The 24,005-nt window shown below is 46.4% G+C and overlaps 1 protein-coding gene across 1 annotated transcript in view; it reads left to right on the top strand.

Annotated features, from left to right (window-relative positions):
- Positions 1 to 20,171, top strand: part of OTUD7B (OTU deubiquitinase 7B) — a 71,825-nt gene extending 51,654 nt beyond the window's left edge. The window contains exons 5-12 of the mRNA XM_049775695.1: positions 423 to 524; positions 1,757 to 1,884; positions 9,024 to 9,136; positions 12,556 to 12,683; positions 13,296 to 13,445; positions 14,924 to 15,038; positions 17,344 to 17,428; positions 18,115 to 20,171. Of these exons, the coding sequence (XP_049631652.1) occupies positions 423 to 524; positions 1,757 to 1,884; positions 9,024 to 9,136; positions 12,556 to 12,683; positions 13,296 to 13,445; positions 14,924 to 15,038; positions 17,344 to 17,428; positions 18,115 to 19,302 (2,009 nt within the window). The 3' untranslated portion in view covers positions 19,303 to 20,171. The remainder of the gene's footprint in view (positions 1 to 422; positions 525 to 1,756; positions 1,885 to 9,023; positions 9,137 to 12,555; positions 12,684 to 13,295; positions 13,446 to 14,923; positions 15,039 to 17,343; positions 17,429 to 18,114) is intronic.
- Positions 20,172 to 24,005: the final 3,834 nt, after the last annotated feature.

Raw genomic sequence — 24,005 nt, 5'->3', positions numbered from 1 at the left:
AACATACAAGCAAGATCCATGTTCAAGAGAAAGGACGAGTAGCTTCCAATATTTTTGTTCTATCCAGAATGAAGAAGGCAGAGCCAGATCAAGTAGTCAATATGGATTTACACCTAAGACTGATGTTCTCATCCAGGACAAGTTAGCTTAGCACTGACAGTTCCTAGCTCTTTGTCATAGGAGCTGTCTTGTGCATTGGTTTCTCTGCCAGATGCCTGTAGCATCTCTCTACCAGATGCAGATCTATCTCCAGACATTGACAGATGTTTCCTCATAGAGAATCCCCACATAAAAAATGTTCCCTACCTCCTGGCCATGCAGCTATGAGTGAATGAAATAGAAGAGATGATATGCATCCCTGCAGAGGCTGGTTGAAATGTGTTTTAGCAGCATTTTCCCTCTTTCCTCCTTTCTCTGTGTAGGCCGTCTGAATTGGTGGGTGAGCGTGGATCCCACATGTCAGAGGTTGCTCCCTTTGGCAACTACTGGAGATGGAAACTGCCTCCTGCATGCAGCCTCTCTTGGTAAGTATCCAAGTGCCTTCCTCTTTCCCTCCAGGGTCTCATTGGGAAGCAGCAATAGTAGAGGGTAGGAGAGAGAAAGCCTGAGCACTATGTCAGGAATAACCCCAGAGTACAGTTGACTGTGACTCCCCCAAAACAAAACGAAAACAAAACAGAACAAAAAGGAACAAAAGAAGCATTAGAGTTCAATCTTACGTGCAGAATTAGTTCTTACCAATACAGGCTCAAGAGGTAATGGTTCAGGACCAGAGAGCTTTACATAGAATAAGGCATTCACTTGACCCCATATATGTCCTCCAAGCCCCCCAGCACTAAACCTGAGCACTGCCAGGTAAGGCCCTAAATAAGCAAATAAATAATGATTCAGAACAAGAAAGGAGAGTATGTCTGTCTGTACATGTGCACAGCATGACCCACTAACTAGATCTCTGGGGCAGGGCTTCCAATCTGGGCAGTTGTAAGGTAGCAGCATAGAGCTCTGTACACCCTACATCTCCAATATTCTCCTTTCCCTCTCCCATGCTTTTTGATATTCACTCTGCAGCCCCTCCTCAGGTTATGGCTCTTGGCTCTGGACTGCACACTTAAGCGGTAGTGTCCTAAGATAAAAATGCTACTGCTGGGGCGGGAGCAAGAGCGCAGCAATAGAGCACTTGCCTTGCATACAGCTGACCCAGGATGGACCTGGATTCAATCCCCGTCGTCCCATATGGTCCCCCAAGCCAGGAGTAACCACTAAGTGTCACCGGTTGCAGTTCAAAAACCAAAAAAAAAAAAAAAAAAAAAAAAAAAAAAATAATGCTAGTGCCACTAGGATCATACTTTTTATGCCAGGGATCAGACTTGTGGCATTAGGCCTCTTAATCCGAGGGCCCTCACTCATTTTTTTAAGTGTATTATTAATAGATGTTTTATTAGTCCTTTGTGGACTTGTTTGCCTGTTTGTAATATGTTGTCCTCCCAGGCTTTAGGAAAATCCTAGTTTTTCAGTTGTCCTTTATATTTGGGTCACTGCCTGTCTGGGTTTTATTTGTCAGTCAGACATCCTGGGAGTGGCAGGGTGTGGCGGATTTCCCACCTTCACCTTCCCGCTTAAACATGGCTGTTCTTCATCACCATGCATAATCCCCCTAACATGCATTTCTTTGAGCCCCAGCTTCAAGCCAGGCCTGTGCCATTCCATTGAGGAGTTGAACAGCAGAAGGGAGCTTAACACTGTCTCCTTGCCACAGGCATGTGGGGCTTCCACGACCGGGACCTAATACTGCGGAAAGCTCTCCATTCTCTCATGGAGAAGGGTCTTGAGAAGGAAGCGCTGAGGAGGCGATGGAGGTGGCAGCAAACACAGCAGAACAAAGAGGTGAAGAGCTTGGGGCAGGGGTGCTTTGTGGTACAGCTTTCTGAGTGTGAGAATAATGGTGTCCCTCTTGTAAGCAGGAGATGGGCCTAATTCACATGCGGTCCTGGGAACTCAGGGCATAGCCATACCTGCCCTCAGCCAGGACCTGACGTTGTGCTCTCTTTCACTGCTACCCAGTCCACCTGTGGGATGTGGACTCCAAGAAGTTTCTCTGTAATTATTATTCACATTTATTTGTTTCTTTTTTTTGGGGGGGGGTCCACACCCGCCAGCACTCTGGGGTTCCTCCTGGCTCTATACTCAAGAAATCACTCCTGGCAGGCTGGGGGACCATATGGGATGCCAAGATTCGAACCACCATCCTTCTGATCTAAGGCAAACGCCCTACCGCTCTGCTCTCTCCAGCCCCATGTTTATTTGTTTCTAATGTAGCTGGTTTTTGTGTTAGTTGATTTGGTTTTGGAGGGTTTTGAGGGCTAATCTTGGGCTGGGTGCTAGGAGGTGATCACTGCCTGTGCTTGCTTGTGTCCACTTTCCTACCCCTATGCCATTTATTTATTTATTTATTTATTTTTGTTATTGTTTTTTTTTTTTTGGGTCACACCCAGCGGTGCTCAGGGGTTACTCCTGGCTGTCTGCTCAGAAACAGCTCCTGGCAGGCACGGGGGACCATATGGGACATCGGGATTCGAACCAACCACCTTTGGTCCTGGATTGGCTGCTTGCAAGGCAAACGCCGCTGTGCTATCTCTCCGGGCCCTATGCCATTTATTTTATATATTCCTTTTGTTTATTGAAAATACAAAAAAACTGGGGATCCATACATATAGTACCAGTGAATAGGGTGCTTGACTTGCACACATCTGGCTCTGATTCCATCCCAAGCACCACATAGGGTCCCCTGAGCTCCACCAGGAGTGACACCTGAATGCAGAGCCAAGAGTAAGCCCTAAGCTCTGCCAAAACAAATAAACAGATGGATGAGATGTGATATGTATGTGGAAGCCTAAAGGTTTAATAGTTTTCCAAGTAATTTGTTAGCCCAGTCCCTTTAATAATGGCATTGGACAAGTTATATTAAGATCATGGACTGCTTCCCTATTTTCTTTTCCCCTAATTCTCGCTTATCTTCTGTTTATCTCCTGATTTTCCAATGTACCTATTTTTGCATAAATATGGCTGGAGTATCTATTCTGAAGTATAGTGGTTTTTCTTTTTTTTTTTCCAACCATCATCCCCTTCCAACCTTGTTTCCTTCCTGTGGTTTTCCCCTGCCCCCTTCATACCTGGTGACCCCATAATTTTGTGCCATGACCCTCATTCCCATTTGCATGTTATTTACCTGAGGCCCCCTTGGAATGTCCTGGAATTCAGAGGTGGCCATAGGTTTTCAGTTGAGAAACAGTGGAACCTGGAACTATCTCTTTATTTCCTTTTCCTCTCCATTATTCATCATTTATTGCATATTGAAACTGGCCGTAATGTATAACTAAGTACTTGATTGTAGTTATTGGAATTTTATGTTCTGAAAAATTAAAATATGTAAGTAGAATGTGTTTTGTTTTCTTCTGAAAGATAAAGAACCTGATTGTTAGTTATAGCATGACATTAAAATTAGACTTCTTAACTGCCCAATCTATTAGCCTGGGGAAGGTTGCTGTAGGAACTCAAGGCTAAGTCCTCATACATAGCATTTTACCACCACATTCCAGGGTTCTTCGGGAGTTGGGTTAGAACTAGTGAAGAGCTGCTTTATTTTGACTCTCCTAAGCTGGAGTTTTCCTTCCCTGTTGTGATCACACCTTGCCTAAAATGGGGGTTGACCACGGGAGATAAGACCAGGCTTAATAGATGCAACATAATATCTATTTATAAGTCCAGCAGCCAGAGTTAGAGACTAGGTTTGCCCAGTCCCAGCCATGAATGTTAGGGTTAGAATTGCTGTTAGATTACACCTTGTTTTACCCAAAATAAAGATCATCCCTAGTTTCTTTGTTTACAACTTGGTTTTTCCCCCAAACAGAGATTGTTTTACATAGTTCAAGCAATCCTGAGCAGCTGGGCAGCAGAACATAGCTTGAACTATTTGTCCTACTGTCCCACCCAGGGGTGGTCTTGGTGCTCAATAAAAAAGACAGTTCTAGCAGGAAGCTCTTTCTCAATACAAGATTGAAGATTGTCAGACTACATGTGTTTCACCCGCAACCTGGTTTGGATTATTTCATGCAGCAACCCTGCTTCAAGAAACCTGTTCACCCAGGGTTGAAAATATGGCACGTGGGGCTTTTTTGGTTTGGTTTGGTTTGGTTTGGTTTGGTTTGGGGCCATACCTGGCGACACTCAGAGGTTACTCCTGACTGCGCTCAGAAATCGCTCCTGGCTCGGGCAACCATATGAGACACCAGGGATTAAACCCAGGTCCATCCTGGGCAGCCACATCCCTTCCACTGTGCTATCAATCCGGCCCCACATGGGTTATTTTTACAGATTATTACTGTGTTTCTTAGCTAGGTGATCTAGAAATACTTGTCTTGGTCTTAGAAATTCTTGTCTTAGTCAGCCAGCTAGCTGTTCCTGTTCCAAGCAAGTGGAACTGCTTAAGTAGTAATAGTGGCTGGTGAAGTGTGTTCTTTTATTCTGAGTACTCAATTCTGCGTTAGCTCCATATTGGAGACGTGGCCTTGATCATTGTTTTAACTTCGATCATTTATGTCTCTGTTCCACCTTCGATGTAGGAAATGGGTGAAGACATTGACAAACTAGGGAGCTTTGTTTAGCCAGTAGCTGAACACAAAGCAAACTTTGTGTTCTAGACTGACCCAGAGTATGAACTTTTTCAGGCTAGATAGATACACCATCTAGTGGTTATATATATAAAAACAGGAAACAGAAGTAAAGAAGAGTGGGGAGACAGAGCCTCTAAATCAGGGGTCTCAAACTCAATTTACCTGGGGGCTTCAGGAGGCAAAGTCAGGCTGATCCTTGAGTGCAAAGTCAGTAGTAAGCCTTGAATATTGGGGGGTGTGACCCAAACAACTAAAACAAAACAAAACAAAAAAAGATTCCTGTTGTACGGAGGGCTGCAAACAGCCCTCGGGCCGCGAGTTTGAGACCCCTGCTCTAAATGTTTTTACTCTGTGATTTTAGATAAGAATGACCAGAATCCCCCACCCCCTTGTATAACTTAAGCATTTTTGTATTTAATTTGTCTGTTGCAAGTTTTGTGATAGGAACCTGCGATTTAGCAGAGACCTTATATGTATGACAGCCTAATACATATGAAAATCCTGCACCACATAAAAAGTTTTTTGAGATGATGTTTTATGAACTGGAACTGTTTTTGTCATATCTTAAATTATTAAAATGATTGTGCTCACGGCATCTCTTTAATTCCCCTTAAATGTGTTCTAAATGTCCCTTGATTTCTACTCTTTGCTTCTACCATCAGAGTGTATTTAAACTCTGAAACTCATTTTATCTTGAGGCAGGAGAAGGCTCAATGAACTGGAGCTCGTTTTTGCATATTGAAGGCCCAGATTCCATTTCTGATACCACATGGTTCTCTGAGCACTGTCAGGTGTGGCCACATATAAATATAACCAAAGAACTCATTTCATTTTAGTACTAAAGTCAGCCAAGGTAATAAGGTAGACTTATCTCCCAGTCCATTGTGCATTGTCAAAAGCAGTGATGGCTAACCTTTTTGAGCCCAAGTGCTCAAACTGTCACACAAAACCAAAGAATTAACTCAAAGTGCCAGCACGTCCTCCCAATGGCCAGTCCAGCCCTGTTGCCAGGTGAGCTGCAAAGCAGACACTGGCACACTCACCTTCTGCCGTGCTGTATGTATATCTTAATTGCAGACCTTCCCATGTGCCAGCTGCAAGGCCTACACATGCCATAGGTTCACCATCACTTGTCTAAAGCCATTAGATTTTGAAATGCTCTGTCACCTCTCCCTCTACCTTAGTAAAAACAGTTTCTTGGAGAGACAGGACAGCCAGAAAGGTGCTTGCTTTGCACATGGCTGACCCAGGTTTGATCCTGGAGTGCTGACCTTGTATGTGTGAGGCCCTTGGTTCAATCTTCTGCCCATGTATGCACACACAAATAGGAGGAGAATGACATGTAAACACATAATTGCAACAAAGCAATCTTTATGATAGAAAGCTATAATAGTTGAGAAGAGAAAATGCAAAGAAAGAAATAGTCATTTATCAGGAGGTGTAGGAATGGCCTTTAGAAGACTGTGTCTTATCCTCAAGGACCAAAGTGATAGTACAGCAAGTTATGTGCTTGCTTGTTGCCAATCCAGGTTTGATTACCCGAATCCCATATGGTGCCCCGAACCCAGTAAGAATGATCCCTGAGTGCAGAGCCAGGAGTAAACCTGAGCAGTGCTGGGTGTGGCCCCGCAAAATAAAACCCCACCAAAAAAAAACTCCAAAAGATATCTTCTCAAAGTCAGAAATCATTCACCAGGTGGATAGGAGTACCCTTCTCTAACTTAGACAAAGTTCCAAAGTTAAAACAAAATGAAACTACATTTAAGGAACTACAGCAGACTAGGTGTGGTGAGTAAGGACCAGGAAGTGTGCTTTGTGTGCTGTTTTAAGGAGTTCGAGGTATACTAAATAGGCAATGATGATTTGTTTCTTTGTTGGGGTCATGTCTGCATTGTTCAAGAGCTACTCCTGCACAGTGTTCAGGATACCCAGTGTCTCTGACTGACCTGAGGCTACTGTATGCAGCCTTCACCTGCCATTTGAATGTTCTGACCCAGTAGTAATGGTTTTTTTAAAACAATGTAACAAGGGATACTGCTTTAGGGGACTCATCACATAATCTTGGAGATTCTCTGCCTTACTCTCCCTTTCTTTGTTTCCTTAAATAAAATCTTACTTGGGGGGGGAGGAGGCAGACCAGAGAGACATTACAGCAGGTAGGTACTTGCTTTTTCAAAAAGTGACCTAGATTCAATCACCAGCATTTCATGTACTCCCTTGAGCCCATCAGTGAGGGGCAGGGCACCTTGAGTGCAGAGCACTGAGTAAACTTGGAACCCCTGAGTGTGACCTAAAAACAAAAAGAAGTAAAGTAATGACAAAAATATCAATTTTTAATTTTAGAGAAATGGTAGCATTTGTAAAATTGAAAAGGGAGTTGGAGCTTATAGCAGATAGAGCACTTGCCTTGCATGCAGCCATCCCAGGTTCAATTCCCAGCACTGCATATGGCACCCTGAGCACCAAATAAAAATAAATAAAATGGACCAGAAGAATGTAATTGGAAGTAGTAAAAGCAGTTAAGGAGCTACTGCTATAATTCATGTTGTTGATTTGTGGCCTCCTTTTCAAGGCAGGGTTCATTAGGGATACTCAGTGTTGCTTGGGAGGGTGGGGATGGAACACAGGGCCCTGTTTGTGCAGTACATGCTCCCACCTATTCACTCTCTCTGACCTGCGGTACTTCATGTGTGATAATTCTTAATTAAAGGGTCACATATGGGTGTATGAAAGAAGAATCTAGATAATGCCCTGGAGTCTGGAAATGGGTATTTGGGTGATAGTGCCTTTAACTAAGTTAGGGCTGGAGGGAAAAAAAGTGGTTCTGGAAAAGGTTGGAAGTAAATTCTAGCTATAGAGAGGTGGGGGGTCGCTGCACCTAAGTGTGAGTAGAGAAGTTGGAGGAGGGGCTGGACAAGAATTTAGGCACTTGACTAGCATGCATCAACCCTAGTTAGCCCTTGACCCCCTACACATAGAGCCAGGAGTAGAGGAACTTTGGTCTATAGATAAGATTTAGAATCCTGGGCCCGGAGAGATAGCACAGCAGTGTTTGCCTTGCAAGCAGCTGATCCAGGACTAAAGGTGGTTGGTTTGAATCCCGGTGTCTCATATGGTCCCCTGTGCCTGCCAGGAGCTATTTCTGAGCAGACAGCCAGGAGTAACCCCTGAGCACCGCCGGGTGTGACCCCCCCCCCAAAAAAAAAAAAAGATTTAGAATCCTGAGCATCCAGCTGGTAGTCACTGAAATTAGGGCAGTAGGAAAGATTGCCTTTAAAAAATACAAAGCTGGGCCCGGAGAGATAGCACAGCGGTGTTTGCCTTGCAAGCAGCCGATCCAGGACCAAAGGTGGTTGGTTCAAATCCCGGTGTCCCATATGGTCCCCTGTGCCTGCCAGGAGCTATTTCTGAGCAGACAGCCAGGAGTAACCCCTGAGCAATGCCGGGTGTGACCCAAAAACCAAAATAAATAAATAAATAAACAAATAAATAAATAAATAAATAAAAAATACAAAGCTAATGGGGCCAGAGAGCTAGCACAGTGGTAGGGCATTTGTCTTAGATGCAGAAAGACGGTGATTTGAATCCTGGCATCCCATATGGTCCCCTGAGTGCTGCCAGGTGTGACCCAAAATTAAAAAAAAAAAAAACAAAGCTAAAGCCATTGACTTGGCACCATATATTTGGTGCAGGCAGAGTTCACAGAGAAAATAGTGGTATGGAAGCTTAAAAGAGCAAAAAAAAAAAAGAGAGAGAGCCAGAGTATAGTGGGTGGAATAGAAAGAATGGCAGAGGAAGCAGTCAGAACAAAATCAGACTACTTAGCTGGGTCTTGACTAAGGAAGAAAAGGCACTGGTGAGAGAGTAATAACAGGAGTCAGGAGCATGTTTGCACCCCACCCGTTCTAATCCCTGGCTTCAAGGGCCTCCTGAGTATTCCTGGGGATAGCCCTGGAGGCCCCGAGTCAGCAATAAGATCCCCTGAGGATCCACCATCACACTGGGCCTACTCAGTTGAGGATTTCTGGGGATGACCCTGATCCCACTAAGCAGTTTTGAAATCCTTAAGGAAAGAAAAGGGAAAGGAGGGCCCGGAGAGATAGCACAGTGGCGTTTACCTTTCAAGCATATGGTCCCCCGTGCCTGCCAGGAGCTATTTCTGAGCAGACAGCCAGGAGTAACCCCTGAGCACTGCTGGGTGTGGCCCAAAAACCAAAAAAAAAAAAGAAAAGAAAAGGGAAAGGAGATTTGATTTTGTAATACAGATGGTTCCAAGTACTCGGAATAGAAAAGGTTCCTGTAACTGTGTCAGACTACCCCTCACGCTGACTGTTCACTGCCTCTTCCACACAGTCAGGACTGGTTTATACAGAGGAAGAGTGGCAGAAGGAATGGAACGAGCTTATCAAGCTTGCCTCAAGTGAACCCCGGATGCATCTCGGTACCAATGGAGCCAACTGTGGTGGGTAAGTCTGATGCTGTGGAGGGGCCCAAAATAATCTTTTCTGAAGTCCATGTGTCCCAGAGAGGCCAGCAGCATGCTGGAATCTAGAGTACAGTATGAGAAATGCAACTGAGTAGTCCAGATTTCAGTGTCTTGTAAAGGTTTTTCTCAGAGCGTACTAAGGAGGCTGGAATGACAGTACAGTAAGGGATTGCACACAGCCAACCCGAGTTAGACCCCCAACACTATATATGGTTCCTTAATCCACCACTAGGAGTAAACCCTAATATAGAACCTGGAATAAGCCCTGAGCACTGCTGGTTGTGACCCAGAAAAAATAAGGCAGTATGTGAAGACATGAAAATTGTATTATGGCTCAGGTAAACATTAGGAAACCACATGCCAAGTAATCCTGTTTTCTTTTCTTTTCTTTTTTAAAATAATTTGCAAGGAAAATGAAAAAGGGAACCTATAACTTTAATTTCTTTAATTTGTTTTTGGTGTTTGGTTTCTGTTTTTGGACTACATCTGACAGTGCTCAAAACTTGCTCCTAGCTCTGAGCTCAAGAATCACTCTTGGGGCCGGGTAGGTGGCGCTGGAGGTAAGGTGTCTGCCTTGCAAGCGCTAGCCAAGGAAGGACCTCGGTTCGATCCCTCGGCGTCCCATATGGTCCACCCAAGCCAGGGGCGATTTCTGAGCACATAGCCAGGAGTAACCCCTGAGCGTCAAACGGGTGTGGCCCAAAAACCAAAAAAAAAAAAAAAAAAAAAAGAATCACTCTTGATAGATTTGGGACCAAATGGGATGACTGGGTAAGCTGCAGTCAAGGCAAGTACACTTCCTGCTATACCATCACTTGGGCTCTAGGGAAATTAAAACTTTAAAGACTACCTTAAGCTTGGCAGTTGACTCACAAACACAAAAACATTAACTAAAAAGATATATGCACACTTATGTTCATTGCTGTGCTATTTACAGTAGCCTACATCTAGAAATGATCGAAAAGTACAGTGACAGATGGATAAAGAAATAAGGAGGGGTTGGAGTGATAGTATAGTGGGTAGGATATTTGTCTTGCACAAGGCTGACTTGGTTTTGATCTTCCCCTATGATCCCCCGAGCTTCTCAGGCACTGTCATGTATATCCCTGGTGGTCCCACCACTGCTAAAAAGGTTCCTAGATAAAATTAAATAAATATCCAAAAGACTAATTTTGGGGGCCAGAGTGATAGTACAGCTGGTGAGGCTCTTGCCTTGCATGTAGCCAAACTGGGTTAAATCTCTAGCATCCCATATGGTCCCCTGAGCACCTCCAGGTGATTCTTGAGTGCAGAGTCAGGAATAAAAGGCCTTGAGCACATACCTGAGCAGATATGTCCCCAAAACAAACTCCTCCCCCTTAAAAGTGACTAACTTCATAGTGACTATAACCAATTGAATGAAGGCAATTAGGGACATGAACAGTTTCTACATGCTTATTAGTGTTATTTTAGGTGATATTAATAGCATTTTATTTAGTTTTAAAAAGATTCCCTTTTTTTCAGAACTAGAAACTGAAATATTTATTATGGTTGAAGTGACATTAGAATTTGCATCAAAATTATCTTGTAAGGTGGAGGTAAGACTGATAATAAGAGATCTCGGGCTGGATGGGTAACACTGCAGGTAGGAACATTTGCCTTTCACACAGCCAACCTAAGTTCAATCTCAGGGCATCCACATAGTCCCCTGCGCCCTACCAGGAGTAATTCCTGAGTGCAGAGCTAGGAGTAATCCCTGACCGTCACCAGATGTGACCCCGAAACAGAGATCTAGTTAGAGATAAAATAGATTTACCAAATCATAGTGTGGATAATAGATTGATAAGAGTTTAGTTTAATGTTCTTTTTTTTTTGGGGGGGGGGGTTGGATTTTGAGTCACACCCGGCAGGAATCAATCCTGGCAGGCTCTGGGGACCATATGGGGTGCCGGGATTTGAACCACCGACCTTCTGCAGGCAAGGCAAATGCCTTACCTCCATGCTATCTCTCTGGCCCCTAATGTTCTTTTTAATTTTAAAAGTTTTAAATTTCCCAAGAAAATATTTAAAATTAAAGCCTATCCAGATTTCATTGTGCATTAATATAATTTGGGAAGATTGTGTAAAATGCAGATTTTTTGTTGTTGTTGTTGTTTGTTTTTGGGCCACACCCGGTAACGCTCAGGGCTTACTCCTGGCTAGGTGCTCAGAAGTCGCTCCTGGCTTGAGGGACCATATGGGACACCGGAGGATCGAACCGCAGTCCGTCCTAGGCTAGCTCTGGCAAGGCAGCCACCTTACCTCTAATGCCACCGTTTCGGCCCCAAAATGCAGATTTTTTAATTTCCACGAAAGGAATCCTAATTGTTGTTGGACCTGAAGTAAGACCTGAAATGTGCAAAGCTCAGGTTTCACAGAATATTGTTAGGGGGTTGGCTGCTGCTAAACTGTGAATGTGAGTGGTGAGGGACAGGTGTGTTAGAATAAAGAGTATGCTCAGAGGAATGGGGATGTTTGGAAGTGAAGCACTGGTCATCCAGAAAAGAGAATCAGAGTGGATGGCAGTTAAACCTACAGAGACCAGAGGGGGACATGGTGGAGATGGTGAGAGGACACTTGGGCAGGCTAGATGGGTCACTATAGGTGAGAGGTCACATCTCACAGGTTTCTCAATAGGTTGCATGCCTATTCATGGGAAGACTTTTTTTTAATGTTTTAAATTACTCTGAGATGCAAAGGTCAAAAGATTTTGATAGTTGAGTGTCAGTCATACAACTCAGTATGTATCCCTTCACTATTGTCTATTTCCTGTCACCAATTTCCCCAGATTGGGGAGGTGGTTCTTGAGTAAGGACAAAGAAGAGGAATTTATGTCTTTTCTTTTTTAAAAGACAATTTTTTGGAATGCTGGGGGACCCACACCTAGCTATGCTCATGGCTGACTCCTCTCTTTTTAGGAGACACACGGAGGCCACATTGGACCTAGTGCTCAGGGGTAGTTTTTAGGAAACCATTTGTGATGCTGGAATTAAAACCAGGGATGTAGTTACAGCCACATGCTAAGAAAGTGCCTTGACCTTTGCACACTCTCTCCAGTTCCTCTTGTTTCTTTGTTCTTATGGTGCCACCTGATGAGTGATGTGTGTGGGTGCTTATGGTATGGGATGAGACTGCATAGTCATGCATTGAGGTATGAGAATTGGGAGCGGACAGGTATAAAGAGAGGGGTCTCTCTCCATATTCCTCACCTGATCTTTGCCCTGGAGCCCTGGGATCTCTACTGGGATTCCACATGCATGAACTGGAGTCAGCATCCAGGTCATAGAATCGGTGCTGTGTCTGTGCACAGCCAGGAGGGCTATTCCTCCTGCCCTGTAGGATAGCTGGTCTCCAGGCTCTCCTGTTTCCTGCCCACCCCAGAGTGGAGAGCTCCGAGGAGCCTGTGTATGAGAGCCTGGAAGAATTCCATGTCTTCGTCCTCGCCCACGTGCTTCGGAGGCCCATAGTGGTGGTGGCGGACACTATGCTGAGGGACTCCGGGGGAGAAGGTGAGTCACTCTGGCCCCTGCTATGCCCAAACTAAGCACTGGGAAGGACAGAAAGTGGAGACCCTTGGGGAGAAGACGACATTGAATAAATCAAGATTCTGAAAAAGCAGTTGGACCAATTGATGACTTTTCTCAGTAAAGAATTACTAAGTGGATGGGAGTGATAGTACAATGGGGAAGGTACTTGTCTTGCATGCGGCCAATCTGGTTCATTTCCCGGCATCATGTATAGTTCCCTAAGTATTGCCAGGAGTGATTCCTGAGCACAGTGCCATGAGTAAACTCTGAACATCACTGGATGTAGCCCAAAAACAATTAAAGAAACAAAATAAAACAAATAAAAAAAGGTTACTAAATGGGCTCGAGCAGTAGTACAGCAGGTAAGGTGTTTGCCTTGAATATAGCCACCCTGGGTTTAATCCCCAACACCAGTATGGTCCCCTGAAAGCCCCCTGAGCACCACCAGATATGGTCTCCAAAATAAAACCAAAGTTTAAGTAGTTAATCAGAGTTGGATGAAATGGGGAACCTTGTTATGTTGGCAGAGTCTGGGAGGGAGGGCTTGCTAAACCAGAATACATCCTGAATCTTTACCCTCATGATTTTCCACAGCTTTCGCCCCTATTCCCTTTGGGGGAATCTACCTACCCTTGGAGGTTCCAGCCAGCCAGTGTCACCGCTCCCCACTGGTGCTCGCCTATGATCAAGCCCATTTCTCGGCGCTTGTGTCCATGGAGCAGAAGGATAACATCAAGGACCAAGGTGCAAAAGCTGCTTGGTTTTGCTTTATTTCCTTGGTAAAGCCCAAATGGGAGCACGTGGAAGAGGAGAGAACTAAAAGATAGGCCGGCACAAATACTGCCATATGTGCTTTCACTGCTTTTGAAGATACATTATAGTTATTTTTTTTGTGTGGTTGGTTTAATTAAAAAAATAGTTACAAGGGCTAGAGAGATATCACAGCAGTAGGGCATTTGCCTTGCATGCATCAATCCAGGACAGATAGTGGTTCGAATCCCGGCATCCCATATGGTCCCCCATGCCTGCCAGGAGCTATTTCTGAGTGCAGAGCCAGGAGTAGCCCCTGAGCCCTGCTGGTTGTGACCCAAAAACCAAAAAAATAAAATAATAAAAAGATAGGGACGGAATGGCAAGGCCTTGCTCGTGCTAGCCTGGGGCAGACTGTGGTTCCAGCGTCCCATATGGACCCCAAGCAAGGAGCAATTTCTGAGCGCATAGCCAGAAGTGACCCCTGAGCGTCACAGGGTGTGGCCCAAAAAGCAAAATTAAAAAAATAAAATAAATAAAAAGATAGTTACATAGGAACAGAGCAATAGGTAAGGCACTTACCTTGCATGTGGCCAGCCTAGGTACCCCCATGTACCATCAGGGGTAATTCCTTTTTTTTGTTTTTGTTTTTGTTTTTGGGTTACTCCTGGCAGCACTCAGGAGTACTCCTGGCTCCATGCTCAGAAATCGCTCCTGGTAGGCTGTGGGGGGGACTATATGGGATGCCGGGATTTGAACCACCGTACTTCTGCATGCAAGGCAAATGACTTGCCTCCATTGTATCTCTGCAGCCCCAATGGGATAATTCCTAAACACAGAGCCAGGAGAACCCCTGAGCATTTTTTTTAAAGATAATATTAGTTGGGCCCGGAGAGCTAGCACAGCGGTGTTTGCCTTGCAAGCAGCCGATCCAGGACCAAAGGTGGTTGGTTCGAATCCCGGTGTCCCATATGGTCCCCCGTGCCTGCCAGGAGCTATTTCTGAGCAGACAGCCAGGAGTAACCCCTGAGCACTGCTGGGTGTGGCCCAAAAACTAAAAAAAAAAAAAAGATAATATTAGTTAAATATTTAGGGGAAACACCATTGCCTATATTCTTCACTCCATGGTCTCAGAACATGACAGACTTATAGATGAAGGCTGTAGAACCTTCCAAAGGGTGCCTTGTATTTGTGTTATCAAAGCTGAAATTCCCAAATCCATGTGAACTCGCAAAAACAGCCTGGATATTGGCGTGAAGATCATTTGTTGTCTGGGGAGGAAAGGAAAGCCAACTTAGCAGTGTCAGCAGGAGTAAGAACTAAGGCCAATAAGAACTAAGAAGTGGCTTCACTTCCCCTAGCCCCACCCCACCCCAGTGGCATTTAGTGCTCACCTCTTTTGTAGCAAGGTCAGTCTATCATTGCTTCCTTTCTCCTCACACAAAGACTGATGTCATATTTCTCCTCCCCAGCTGTGATCCCACTGACTGATTCTGAACACAAGTTGCTGCCCTTACACTTTGCAGTGGACCCTGGGAAGAGCTGGGAATGGGGCCGCGATGACAGTGACAACGTCCGATTGGCCAGGTGAGGCCCACTGCACCTTTTGTGGCTTTGTGCCTGGGCACTCCCATTAGCTAGTGCTGTCTGCTGGGCAGTTTCTTCAGCACCAAGGCCCATGTCTGTGGATTAGAGTGGAGACCAAGGCATTCCCAGCTGTCCACAGCTGCTTTTTCTTATGGTCAGAGAGACAGGGCTTCTTGGAGTCTCACACTGCTGTTCCTTTCTTAGGATGGCATGAATGTCTTGTACCCACTCATCTTAGAATCCCCAAAACAGTCATCAGAAAAGAATGTTTTTGTTTAAGTGAATCAAATCATATTTTTTTCTCCCAGCACCTGTGATAGGGGAGGTCTTCTTTTTTGTTGTTTCGATTTTGGTTTTGGGGTCATGTCCACTGATGCTCAAGAATTATGTGTAGGGGCCAGAGAGATTGCATGGAGGTAGGGCATGTGCCTTGCATGCAGAAGGACAGTGGTTTGAATCCCAGCATCCCATATGATCCCCTGAGCCTGCCAGGAGCGATTTCTGAGCATAGAGCCAGGAATAACACCCCCCCCCCCAAAAAAAAAAAAAAAAGGAATTATGTGTGACTCTGCATTCAGAAAGTACTCTTCACCATGTTTGGGGAAACCATATAGAATACTGGGAATAGAACCTGAGCTTGCCTCTTACAGAGCAAACGCCCTTCCTGTTGTACTCACTCTGGACTCCAAGGGGAGTTTTGTTTTTTTTTTTTTTGGTTTTTTTTTTTTTTGGTTTTTGGGCCACACCCAGTAACACTCAGGGGTTACTCCTGGCTATGCACTCAGAAGTTGCTCCTGGCTTGGGGGACCATATGGGACACCGGGGGATCGAACCGAGGTCCGTCCAAGGCTAGCGCAGGCGAGGCAGGCACCTTACCTCTAGCGCCACCGCCCGGCCCCTCTAAGGGGAGTTTTAAATCATTCTTTGAGCGGGGGAAGGCTCCTCCTGCTAGCTGACCCTAATTTTTATCCTAAGCACCATAGAAATCAACTCACTCCAGTAGTCTGCTCTGGGTTTCTGCCTTTCTGAAATGTGAATAGACAGCATGAAAAATGTCTTCCCATACTCATAGCCCACCTCCCACAGTAGTCTGCCCCTTCTCCTGCTCTCTCCATAGCTCCTGTGAATAGTGTATGCATTTAAAATCTTCTCCCTTGTCATTCCCCAGCGCTTGTTACCCTTAGGCCCCTAAAACTCAGACTAGCTCAGAGGATATGCAAGATTGCTATTAATCCCCAACACATCATGGTCCCCTGAGCACCATTAGATGGGGCCCGAAACTGAAAAAATCAGAATTTGGGACCAGAAATAGTTGTACAGAGGTTAAGGTATTTGATTTGCCAGTAATGACCCACACCCCACTCCCATAGCCTATGGGATCCATAGCATATGGTCTTCTGCGGTAGGAAAGAGAGAGTCCTGAACACTGCCTACTACTATACCCACCCTCTATCTCCCAAGGAAAGCAAAAGCAAAATTGCAAATTTGGAGCCAGGGAGGCAGTTCAGAAGAGTGGAACATACACCTTCATGGTCCAAGCCCTGATTTCTATTCTGCGCACCTCCAGTACCACTAGCTGGCCATGGTTGACCAACACTGCTGCACTGCAGCACAGGCCTGAGCACTTCCATTAGCTGAGCTGGAGCGACCCTGAGGAGACCTTAGGGGAAAAAAAGTAAAAATAAAGGGGCTAGCACTTCCTCGTGAGCAACTTAGGTTTGATCCTTAGCACCCCATAGGGTCCCTCCTGAGCCCCACTAGGAATGATCCCTAAGCATAGCGCCAGGAGTAAGCCGTAAGCATCACCAGATATGGCCTCAAAATAAAGTAAAATAACTAAATTTTGTAACTTCTTAATTAACTCAGTTACCAAAATTATTTTAAATATTTCCCATAAATGTAATAGCTATAGTTCAGTATTTTCTGTTTTTCAGACACCAGGGCAGTTCCTTTCAAATACTCATTTTTATAGCTAGCCCTATGGGGTGGGCCAAGAGACTTAAAGTTGTGAAACTCATGATTATGGCAGAACTATGATTTATTTTTATTTTTTATTGGAGGGGGTGGCTTTTGCGGCCACACCCCGAAGTGCTCAGGGCTATTCACAGCTCCAATCTAGGGAGGCCTTCCTGGTAGTGCTCGGGAGCCATGTGGTGCTGGGATGGAACTGGGGCTCATCCATATCAGGCAAGCGTTCTGCTGCATGCTATAGTGGAAACTCCTGCCTTGTTGCCATCTCCTATCTGGATCCAGGCTTTGCTAGCTAGCGTCACAGTTCCCTTTTAACCATCTCTTCTCCTTACAGTGTTATTCTATCCCTGGAGGTCAAGTTGCATCTGCTTCATGGCTACATGAACGTGAAGTGGATCCCAATGTCCTCGGATGCCCAGGTGAGACCTCCCCCACTTGGGCAGTGCATCTCTTTGGAGGGGGCATACACTCCTGAGGGAGGAGTAAGTGAAAAAGTATTAAATGGATTTAGGGCCCCTGTGGCTCTGCTCCCACCTGCTGTGCTCCAGATACTTTGGAACTAAGGCAGTTTTGACTGTGTTGTCTGTCCTTCCTGTCCCATTCCCCCTTTCCATTTCCTCCCCTATAGATCTTGGTGCTAGACCCCGGAGAAAGCTTGTAGGACTCCATGAGGGCCTTTGAGGTTGGAGATTCACCCCAACTGGGTGCCCATGCAGAAAGGAGGAGAGGCCTAGAGATCTTGTGCTTTAAAGTCCTCCTTGGACTGATCTGGGCCAAATGCTGCCGGTCACTCCTAAGGTCACTCCAGTGTCTGTGGGACCTTTCCCTCCCCGCTGGGGATGTTCTTGTAGTGTAGTTGCTCACAGCAGCTTAGTGTCTTTTAGAGTCCTCCAGAAGGATGTTAAATGGCAGAGGGTGAGACAGAGACCCGAGAGTAGATGACTGTCCCCCACTAGGGCAATACTCCTCTGAGGCGAGGCTGTCACCATCTCCCAGGCTGGCTCCAGGGTCGGGAACACCCCATGAGACAAGTGGATAGGCCAGTTTCTGGAGCTGTGACCCAGTCCCGTGAGGCTATTTTCAACCTTTTCCTCATCTCTCCCAGGCGCCCCTGGCCCAGCCTGAGTCCCCCACTGCCTCTGCTGGTGATGAGCCCCGTTCCACTCCGGAGTCTGGAGACTCTGACAAGGAGTCTGTTGGCAGCAGCTCCACCGGCACCGAGAGTAGCAGGAGGAGAGAAAAGGCAAAACGAGACCGGGAGAAGGAGAAGAAACGAGCTGACTCAGTGGCCAACAAACTGGGCAGCTTTGGCAAAACCCTAGGCAGCAAGCTAAAGAAGAACATGGGTGGCCTGATGCATGGCAAGACAGCCAAGCCTGTGGGGCAGGGCCTGGGTGCCGAGACACTGGACAAGAAGAAGAAGAACTCACTCAAGAGCTGGAAGGGAGGCAAGGAGGAGGCAGCAGGTGACGGGCCAGTGGCAGACAAGCCCCTGGCTGAGGCAGCTGTCAACGGTGGGAGCAAGTACAGCCATGAAGTGATGCAGAGCCTGAGCATCCTGCGGGCAGCCATGCAAGGGGAGGCCAAGTTTATCTTTGTGGGAACCCTGAAGATGGGCCTTCGCCACCAGTACCAGGAGGAGATGATCCAGCGCTACTTGGCAGACGCCGAGGAGAGGTTCCTGGCTGAGCAGAAACAAAAGGAAGCTGAGAGGAAGCTCGTGAATGGGGGGGTTGGGGGTGGCCCTCCTCCAGCCAAGAAGCCGGAGCCTGATGGGGATGATGGGCTGCTAACGGTGGCCCCAGCCGAGTCCAAGGCCATGGCCTTCTCTGCCGGCTACCCGGGGGGCTTCACCATCCCTCGGCCATCTGGGGGTGGCATCCACTGCCAGGAACCCCGGAGGCAATTGGCAGGGGGACCCTGTGGAGGGGGCCTCCCTCCCTATGCCACCTTCCCCAGACAGTGCTCCCCAGGTCGAGCCTGCCCCACTCCAGACAGCCTTTCCCCAGAGCCAGCCAGTCACTCCAAGGATGGTGCTCCCCGAGGCGCCTTGTTACCACAGCCCTTTCGTGTGGCTGACTCCTACAGCAACGGTTACAGAGAGCCCCCTGAACCTGATGGGTGGGCCAGGGGCCCTCAGGGGCTTCCCTTGACGCAGACCAAATGCAAGCAGCCCAACTGCAGCTTCTATGGACACCCTGAGACCAACAACTTCTGCTCCTGCTGCTATCGGGAAGCGATGCGGAGGCGGGAGCGGGAACCAGGAGGGGAGCTGCTGCTGCACAGGTTCTGATGTCCCGACATGGTGTGCAAGGGGCGGAACAAGGACAGTGAGGCGCCACCAGTTTGCTCAGGGTGTGTCACAGGGCAGACATGGGCTGGTGCAGGAGCCCAGCCAGAAACTTGGTGGTCGTGTGCCAGCAGGAGAGGGAAGCTGCACCAGGCCCTGGCCTGGAGAGTTGGACTTGACAGGAAAGAGGAGGGACAGGACGGACCTAGTGCTGGTTCATCCCAGGACCAGGGCAGAGTGGCATGGGAAGGAGTGTGTGGGTAGGTGGGTAGGCAGAGGTCTGGGAGAAGTACAGGCAACCAAGGGTCACAGGCAATAAAAGAGATACCAGACCAGAGTTCCTTCAGGTTGGAACAAGCATGTGTTGGTGGGATCAGGAATGTGGAGGGAACCCTGGAGATGGGACCCGCTTGCTGTGGATTGGAATAAAAGTAGTAAGCAGGGTCTCCTGAAGGGTCTGGACAGGCAGCCGTCACTTGGGCTCTTAGAGAAGGGAGTTGGGGCGCTTCTTCCGGAGCTTTATGTCCCCTCTCTTCTACTTGCTCTGATGGACTATCTGCCACCCTTTTGCTTCCTAATTTTTTTTGAAGGCTGAGTTCAACTGAGTTAGGAAGGTTGTGATTTGCTTTTATTAAAGGAGAAAAATTCTCCTCAGAAGGAACTAACAGAGGTAACTGCTTATGTGTACCATGCGCTGACACAGAGGTGATCTGAGTGCTTAGCAGTAACCACACTGCAGAGTGTGGAGTGTGAGGATGGGAGAAAGAAAGACCTTTGGCCACACTACTTCAAACAATACCAAAAACCAAGATCGAGCACCACTCTCCTCTGCTGCTACATTTCTGGAAAATACAAATTGGGTTTTTTTTTTTTTTTTTTTTTTGGGAAAAGAGAAACAAAATGACCCCAGCAAGCAAAAACATTTTAGAAAATGATACTTTTTTTTTCCTATTTAAGTGATTCTTTTTCCTCTCTTCTTTTTGGAGAGAATTAATTTAACATCCCGGCTTCTTTTGTTAAGCCGTAACTGACCTTAATCTGTGGTTAGTTTATTAAAATATTAGAAAATACTTTGTAAGAAGAGATATTTTTGATAACATGACTGGTGTTATGATGGGGGAAGGGATCAAGAGCAATTTATGAAAAGGTAGAGAATTATATTTTGGTGACCTGTAAACCCAGATTGCAGATTACTCCCACCACCTTGGGGGTGGCAATGGGCCTGCAAGGCAGTCAGGGCAGCCCCTTTGCATTTTGCACAAAGCACAAACCTAGACAGCTTACCCTGGCCAGCGCCATTTCTAAGAGCTTTAAGCCAGAGACCTAGGCCAATACCCCCAACCCCCCATCACCACCACCTGGAAAAAACTTAACTATGCAATTGTCTACACTCCTAGGTGTGCATGAAGAAGGGAAACAAGTGTACTTAAGTGTCTGGAGTGGTACCTGGGGTTCTCGGTCTGCATTGTCTCCGTGGAATATAATGCCATTAACCTGATAACGACATGGGCTGGGTCCTGTGATGTGGGGAGACTCCTGCCCTGTCCAGGGAGTTGTTAACCATCCCCCACCCCCACCCCACTACCCTGTAACATGGCCCACAGCTCGCCAAGTCCAGCTCAGAGTCTAGGTAGATCCCTTTCCTATCCAAAAATGTTAAAGTTGCTTACCTTCCCAATCTGATCACCTGTTAATTTAACTCCTACAACTATGAAATCTTAGGTTCTTATCAGAATCTGGTTTTCAGGACACAGTGAGTTACAGGAGCTAGATTGGTTGTCAGGAAGAAATGAGGGGATTTTCTGGCCTTGTGGCCTGACAGGAGATGAATGTCCCCCCTCAGGAATCCCCCAAATCTAACATTAAGATAGGTTATGTTTCAGTGTAATACTGGAAGCAACTAAAAGGATGAATTCTTGATCACAGGATCTTAAAATAAAGGCCAGTTACAGTAGGTCTAGGATTAGGGTGAGGGAGTTTTTATTGTGAAATTTTTATATTCACAATGATTTCCCAAAGAATTTCCAAAGCATTAAAATAAGTGTCTCAGTTACTGGATTTTTGGCAGTCCTTCCTTAAACCTAGTGTGTGCCCGAAGCTAGTGCCTTCCTTACCTCACTGACCAACACCCCATGACTGGGTCCCCAGCCTGCACCCAGACTTCCATTGGCTCACACTTGGCTTTTGGATTTGCACAGCTCCCAGCCCCCCTTGCCCTTTCTCAGAGGTTCTGGCCTGGACCACTAGATCACTAGGAATGGGAACAGACCCAGGGTTCACCCTGAGAATTAAACCAAGATTATGTTGAATCTCCACTGCACAGCTATGTTTGAATTTTTTTTGTTACTAGATTCTAGACAGTATTTGTTTAAAAATTGAGGACAAGTGAACAAAACTGCGAAACCTGCATCATGTTTGTTATATGTCATGTTTATTTTTGTTTTGATTTACAAATCAGCAAATTCCAATTTCTTTTGACCTCTTCAAATAATAAAGGTGGATATTTTAGTGGAGTTATTGACTTAGGGTGGTATCAAATAGGGTTTACCGAGATCCTTTAGCTTTTAAAGAAATTAATATTTTGTTAATTGAGGCATTGAAAAACTTCATTCTTGCGATGAGGGACCTTAAGTCATGGTTTGGTTTTGCATTGGGCGGGGGGTTGTTCCAGGGGAATTTGTCCATACCTGGCTGTGTTCAAGGGCTACTCCTGACTCTAATCAGGGGTCACTTCTCTTGACAGTGCTTGAAGGAGCATACTTGATGGTAGGAATTGAACTTGACTTGGCTGCATAAAGGACAAAAACCTCAGCCCCTCTACTAGCTCCTCAGACCCTCATTAGGTGTTTTTTTGTAGTGAAGAGTGAAATTAGGGGCTGGGGAGATAGCATGGAGGTAAGGCGTTTGCCTTTCATGCAGAAGATCATTGGTTCAAATCTCAGCATCCCGTCCCCTGAGCCTGCCAGGAGCGATTTCTGAGTGTGGAGCCAGGAGTAATCCCTGAGCACTGCCGGGTGTGACCCAAAAAACAAACAAACAAAAAAAAAAAGGAGTGAAATTAGTTTTGCCTTTATTCTTTGAAGGAATTGGTGGGATAAATAAAAACAATTAGGTTGGTTTGGGATGTGACAGGAATGGGGGTAGGGGGACAGAGGAGTTGATGAGGCAGACCTGTTTAATTACTGTGATGGGGAGAAAAGGAGGAGCTTTTTGGAAAAAATTTCTGAGTTTAAGGAAGAGTATGAAAAATGTGAGGAATTCTGTCATCTCCCAAGCTTTAAGTGCACTTAGTTCTTCAGCCTGGGCAAGGGGTGCCTGCTGCGGTTTATACTGGAGAGGGGAGGTTTTTAGGGTCTTTGCTCCCTGTTAAGCTTTAAAGACCTGCATTTCAATCCTGTGGGAGCCACAGGAGACTTCCATGTTCCTCCGCAGATATGTGCTGGTGTCCAGGAGAGTTCAAAGATTTAGCGAAGTTTCCACTCAGCCTAATTTCTACCAACAAATAAACTATATGAAAGAAAATGTAAGATTCAGTCTCTGGACTGGGGCTTGTGCTCAACTCTGCACTCACAGGCTTATGGGGGAAGTCCCCTCTCCATTCTCTGCATCTCTGTGACCATGGCGTGTTTGAAAGTGTCACAGGGCCTGCAAGAGGAATTGTTTGCATGCCTCCCTCATGTCCATTGGGGGAGGTCGGGTGCAGACCCATCTGAACTCCAGGCTTGCTCCTGCCGGGGCTCCTGTAGGGGCTCGGGACCTTAAGGGGGGCCAGGATAAACCTGGGTGCTCATGGCAAGCACCTTGTACTCCATTGTACTGTGCTGTACTATCTTACTCTGGTTCTTGGATTCTGTCTTTTTTTTTTTTTTTTTTTTTGAAGGGAGGGGGAGGACATACCTGGCAGTGCTCAGGGCTTATTCCCGGCTCTGCAATCAGGATCACTTCGGGACTGACCATATAGGTGCCCAGGATTAAACCCAGGACAACTAAAAAGTAATGCCCTACCCACTGTGTTGTCACTCCTGCACCAGGACTCTGTAATTGTTTTACTTTAAGGAGTCACTGTTCAGACACCACAAAAGAGAAGACAGAATTGGTCCCTTCGGGCCTGGGGCAGCTACATTTTTCTGATTCCCGTCCCTCCTCCAGGCCCTGGCTCACAGATTCCATGGTGAGTCACTTGAACAGTCTGTCTCCCTCTACAGCCAGTCAGCAAAGCAGAGTTGTGCCCCCTATACTTAAACTGATAACCAAAATATTTAAGATAACCTCTCGTACAGGCGCTTTCTCTGCCACCCCCTCACTGGCCACGTGGGAAGGGGCATCGAGGGAGAAAAGGCAGCCTGAACCCATGGTGGGGGGCGACCTTGGCAGGCCTGTCCAAGTAACTGATTCATCCATGAGTCACTCGCTCCACCTCCCTCCCCCAGCTGCACCTCCAAACAGCCTTGACTGCACAAGCAGAGCAGAGTTCTGAAAATGGAAAAATCTGCCGCCCATGCCTCCCCACCCTTTCTTCCACTAGCCCTCCAAAGGACGGCATCTGGGAGGCAGGAGGGGAGTGAGGGGATCCCCTTCACCTCATCTCCCTTTTCATCAATTGGATATTGAGCCAAGTCACCCCATTTTTCTGCCTCTAATTGCCCCAATGGCCTTTTCTTTTCTGGATTTCTTTGCTGCCTGGAAACCTCAGTGTTAAGATGAGA

Source organism: Suncus etruscus, chromosome 6 (genome assembly GCF_024139225.1).
Source record: "Suncus etruscus isolate mSunEtr1 chromosome 6, mSunEtr1.pri.cur, whole genome shotgun sequence".
Classification (NCBI taxonomy): Eukaryota; Metazoa; Chordata; class Mammalia; order Eulipotyphla; family Soricidae; genus Suncus; species Suncus etruscus.
The sequence above is the reverse complement of the archived record's forward strand: the minus strand, read 5'-3'. Positions and strand labels throughout refer to the sequence as shown.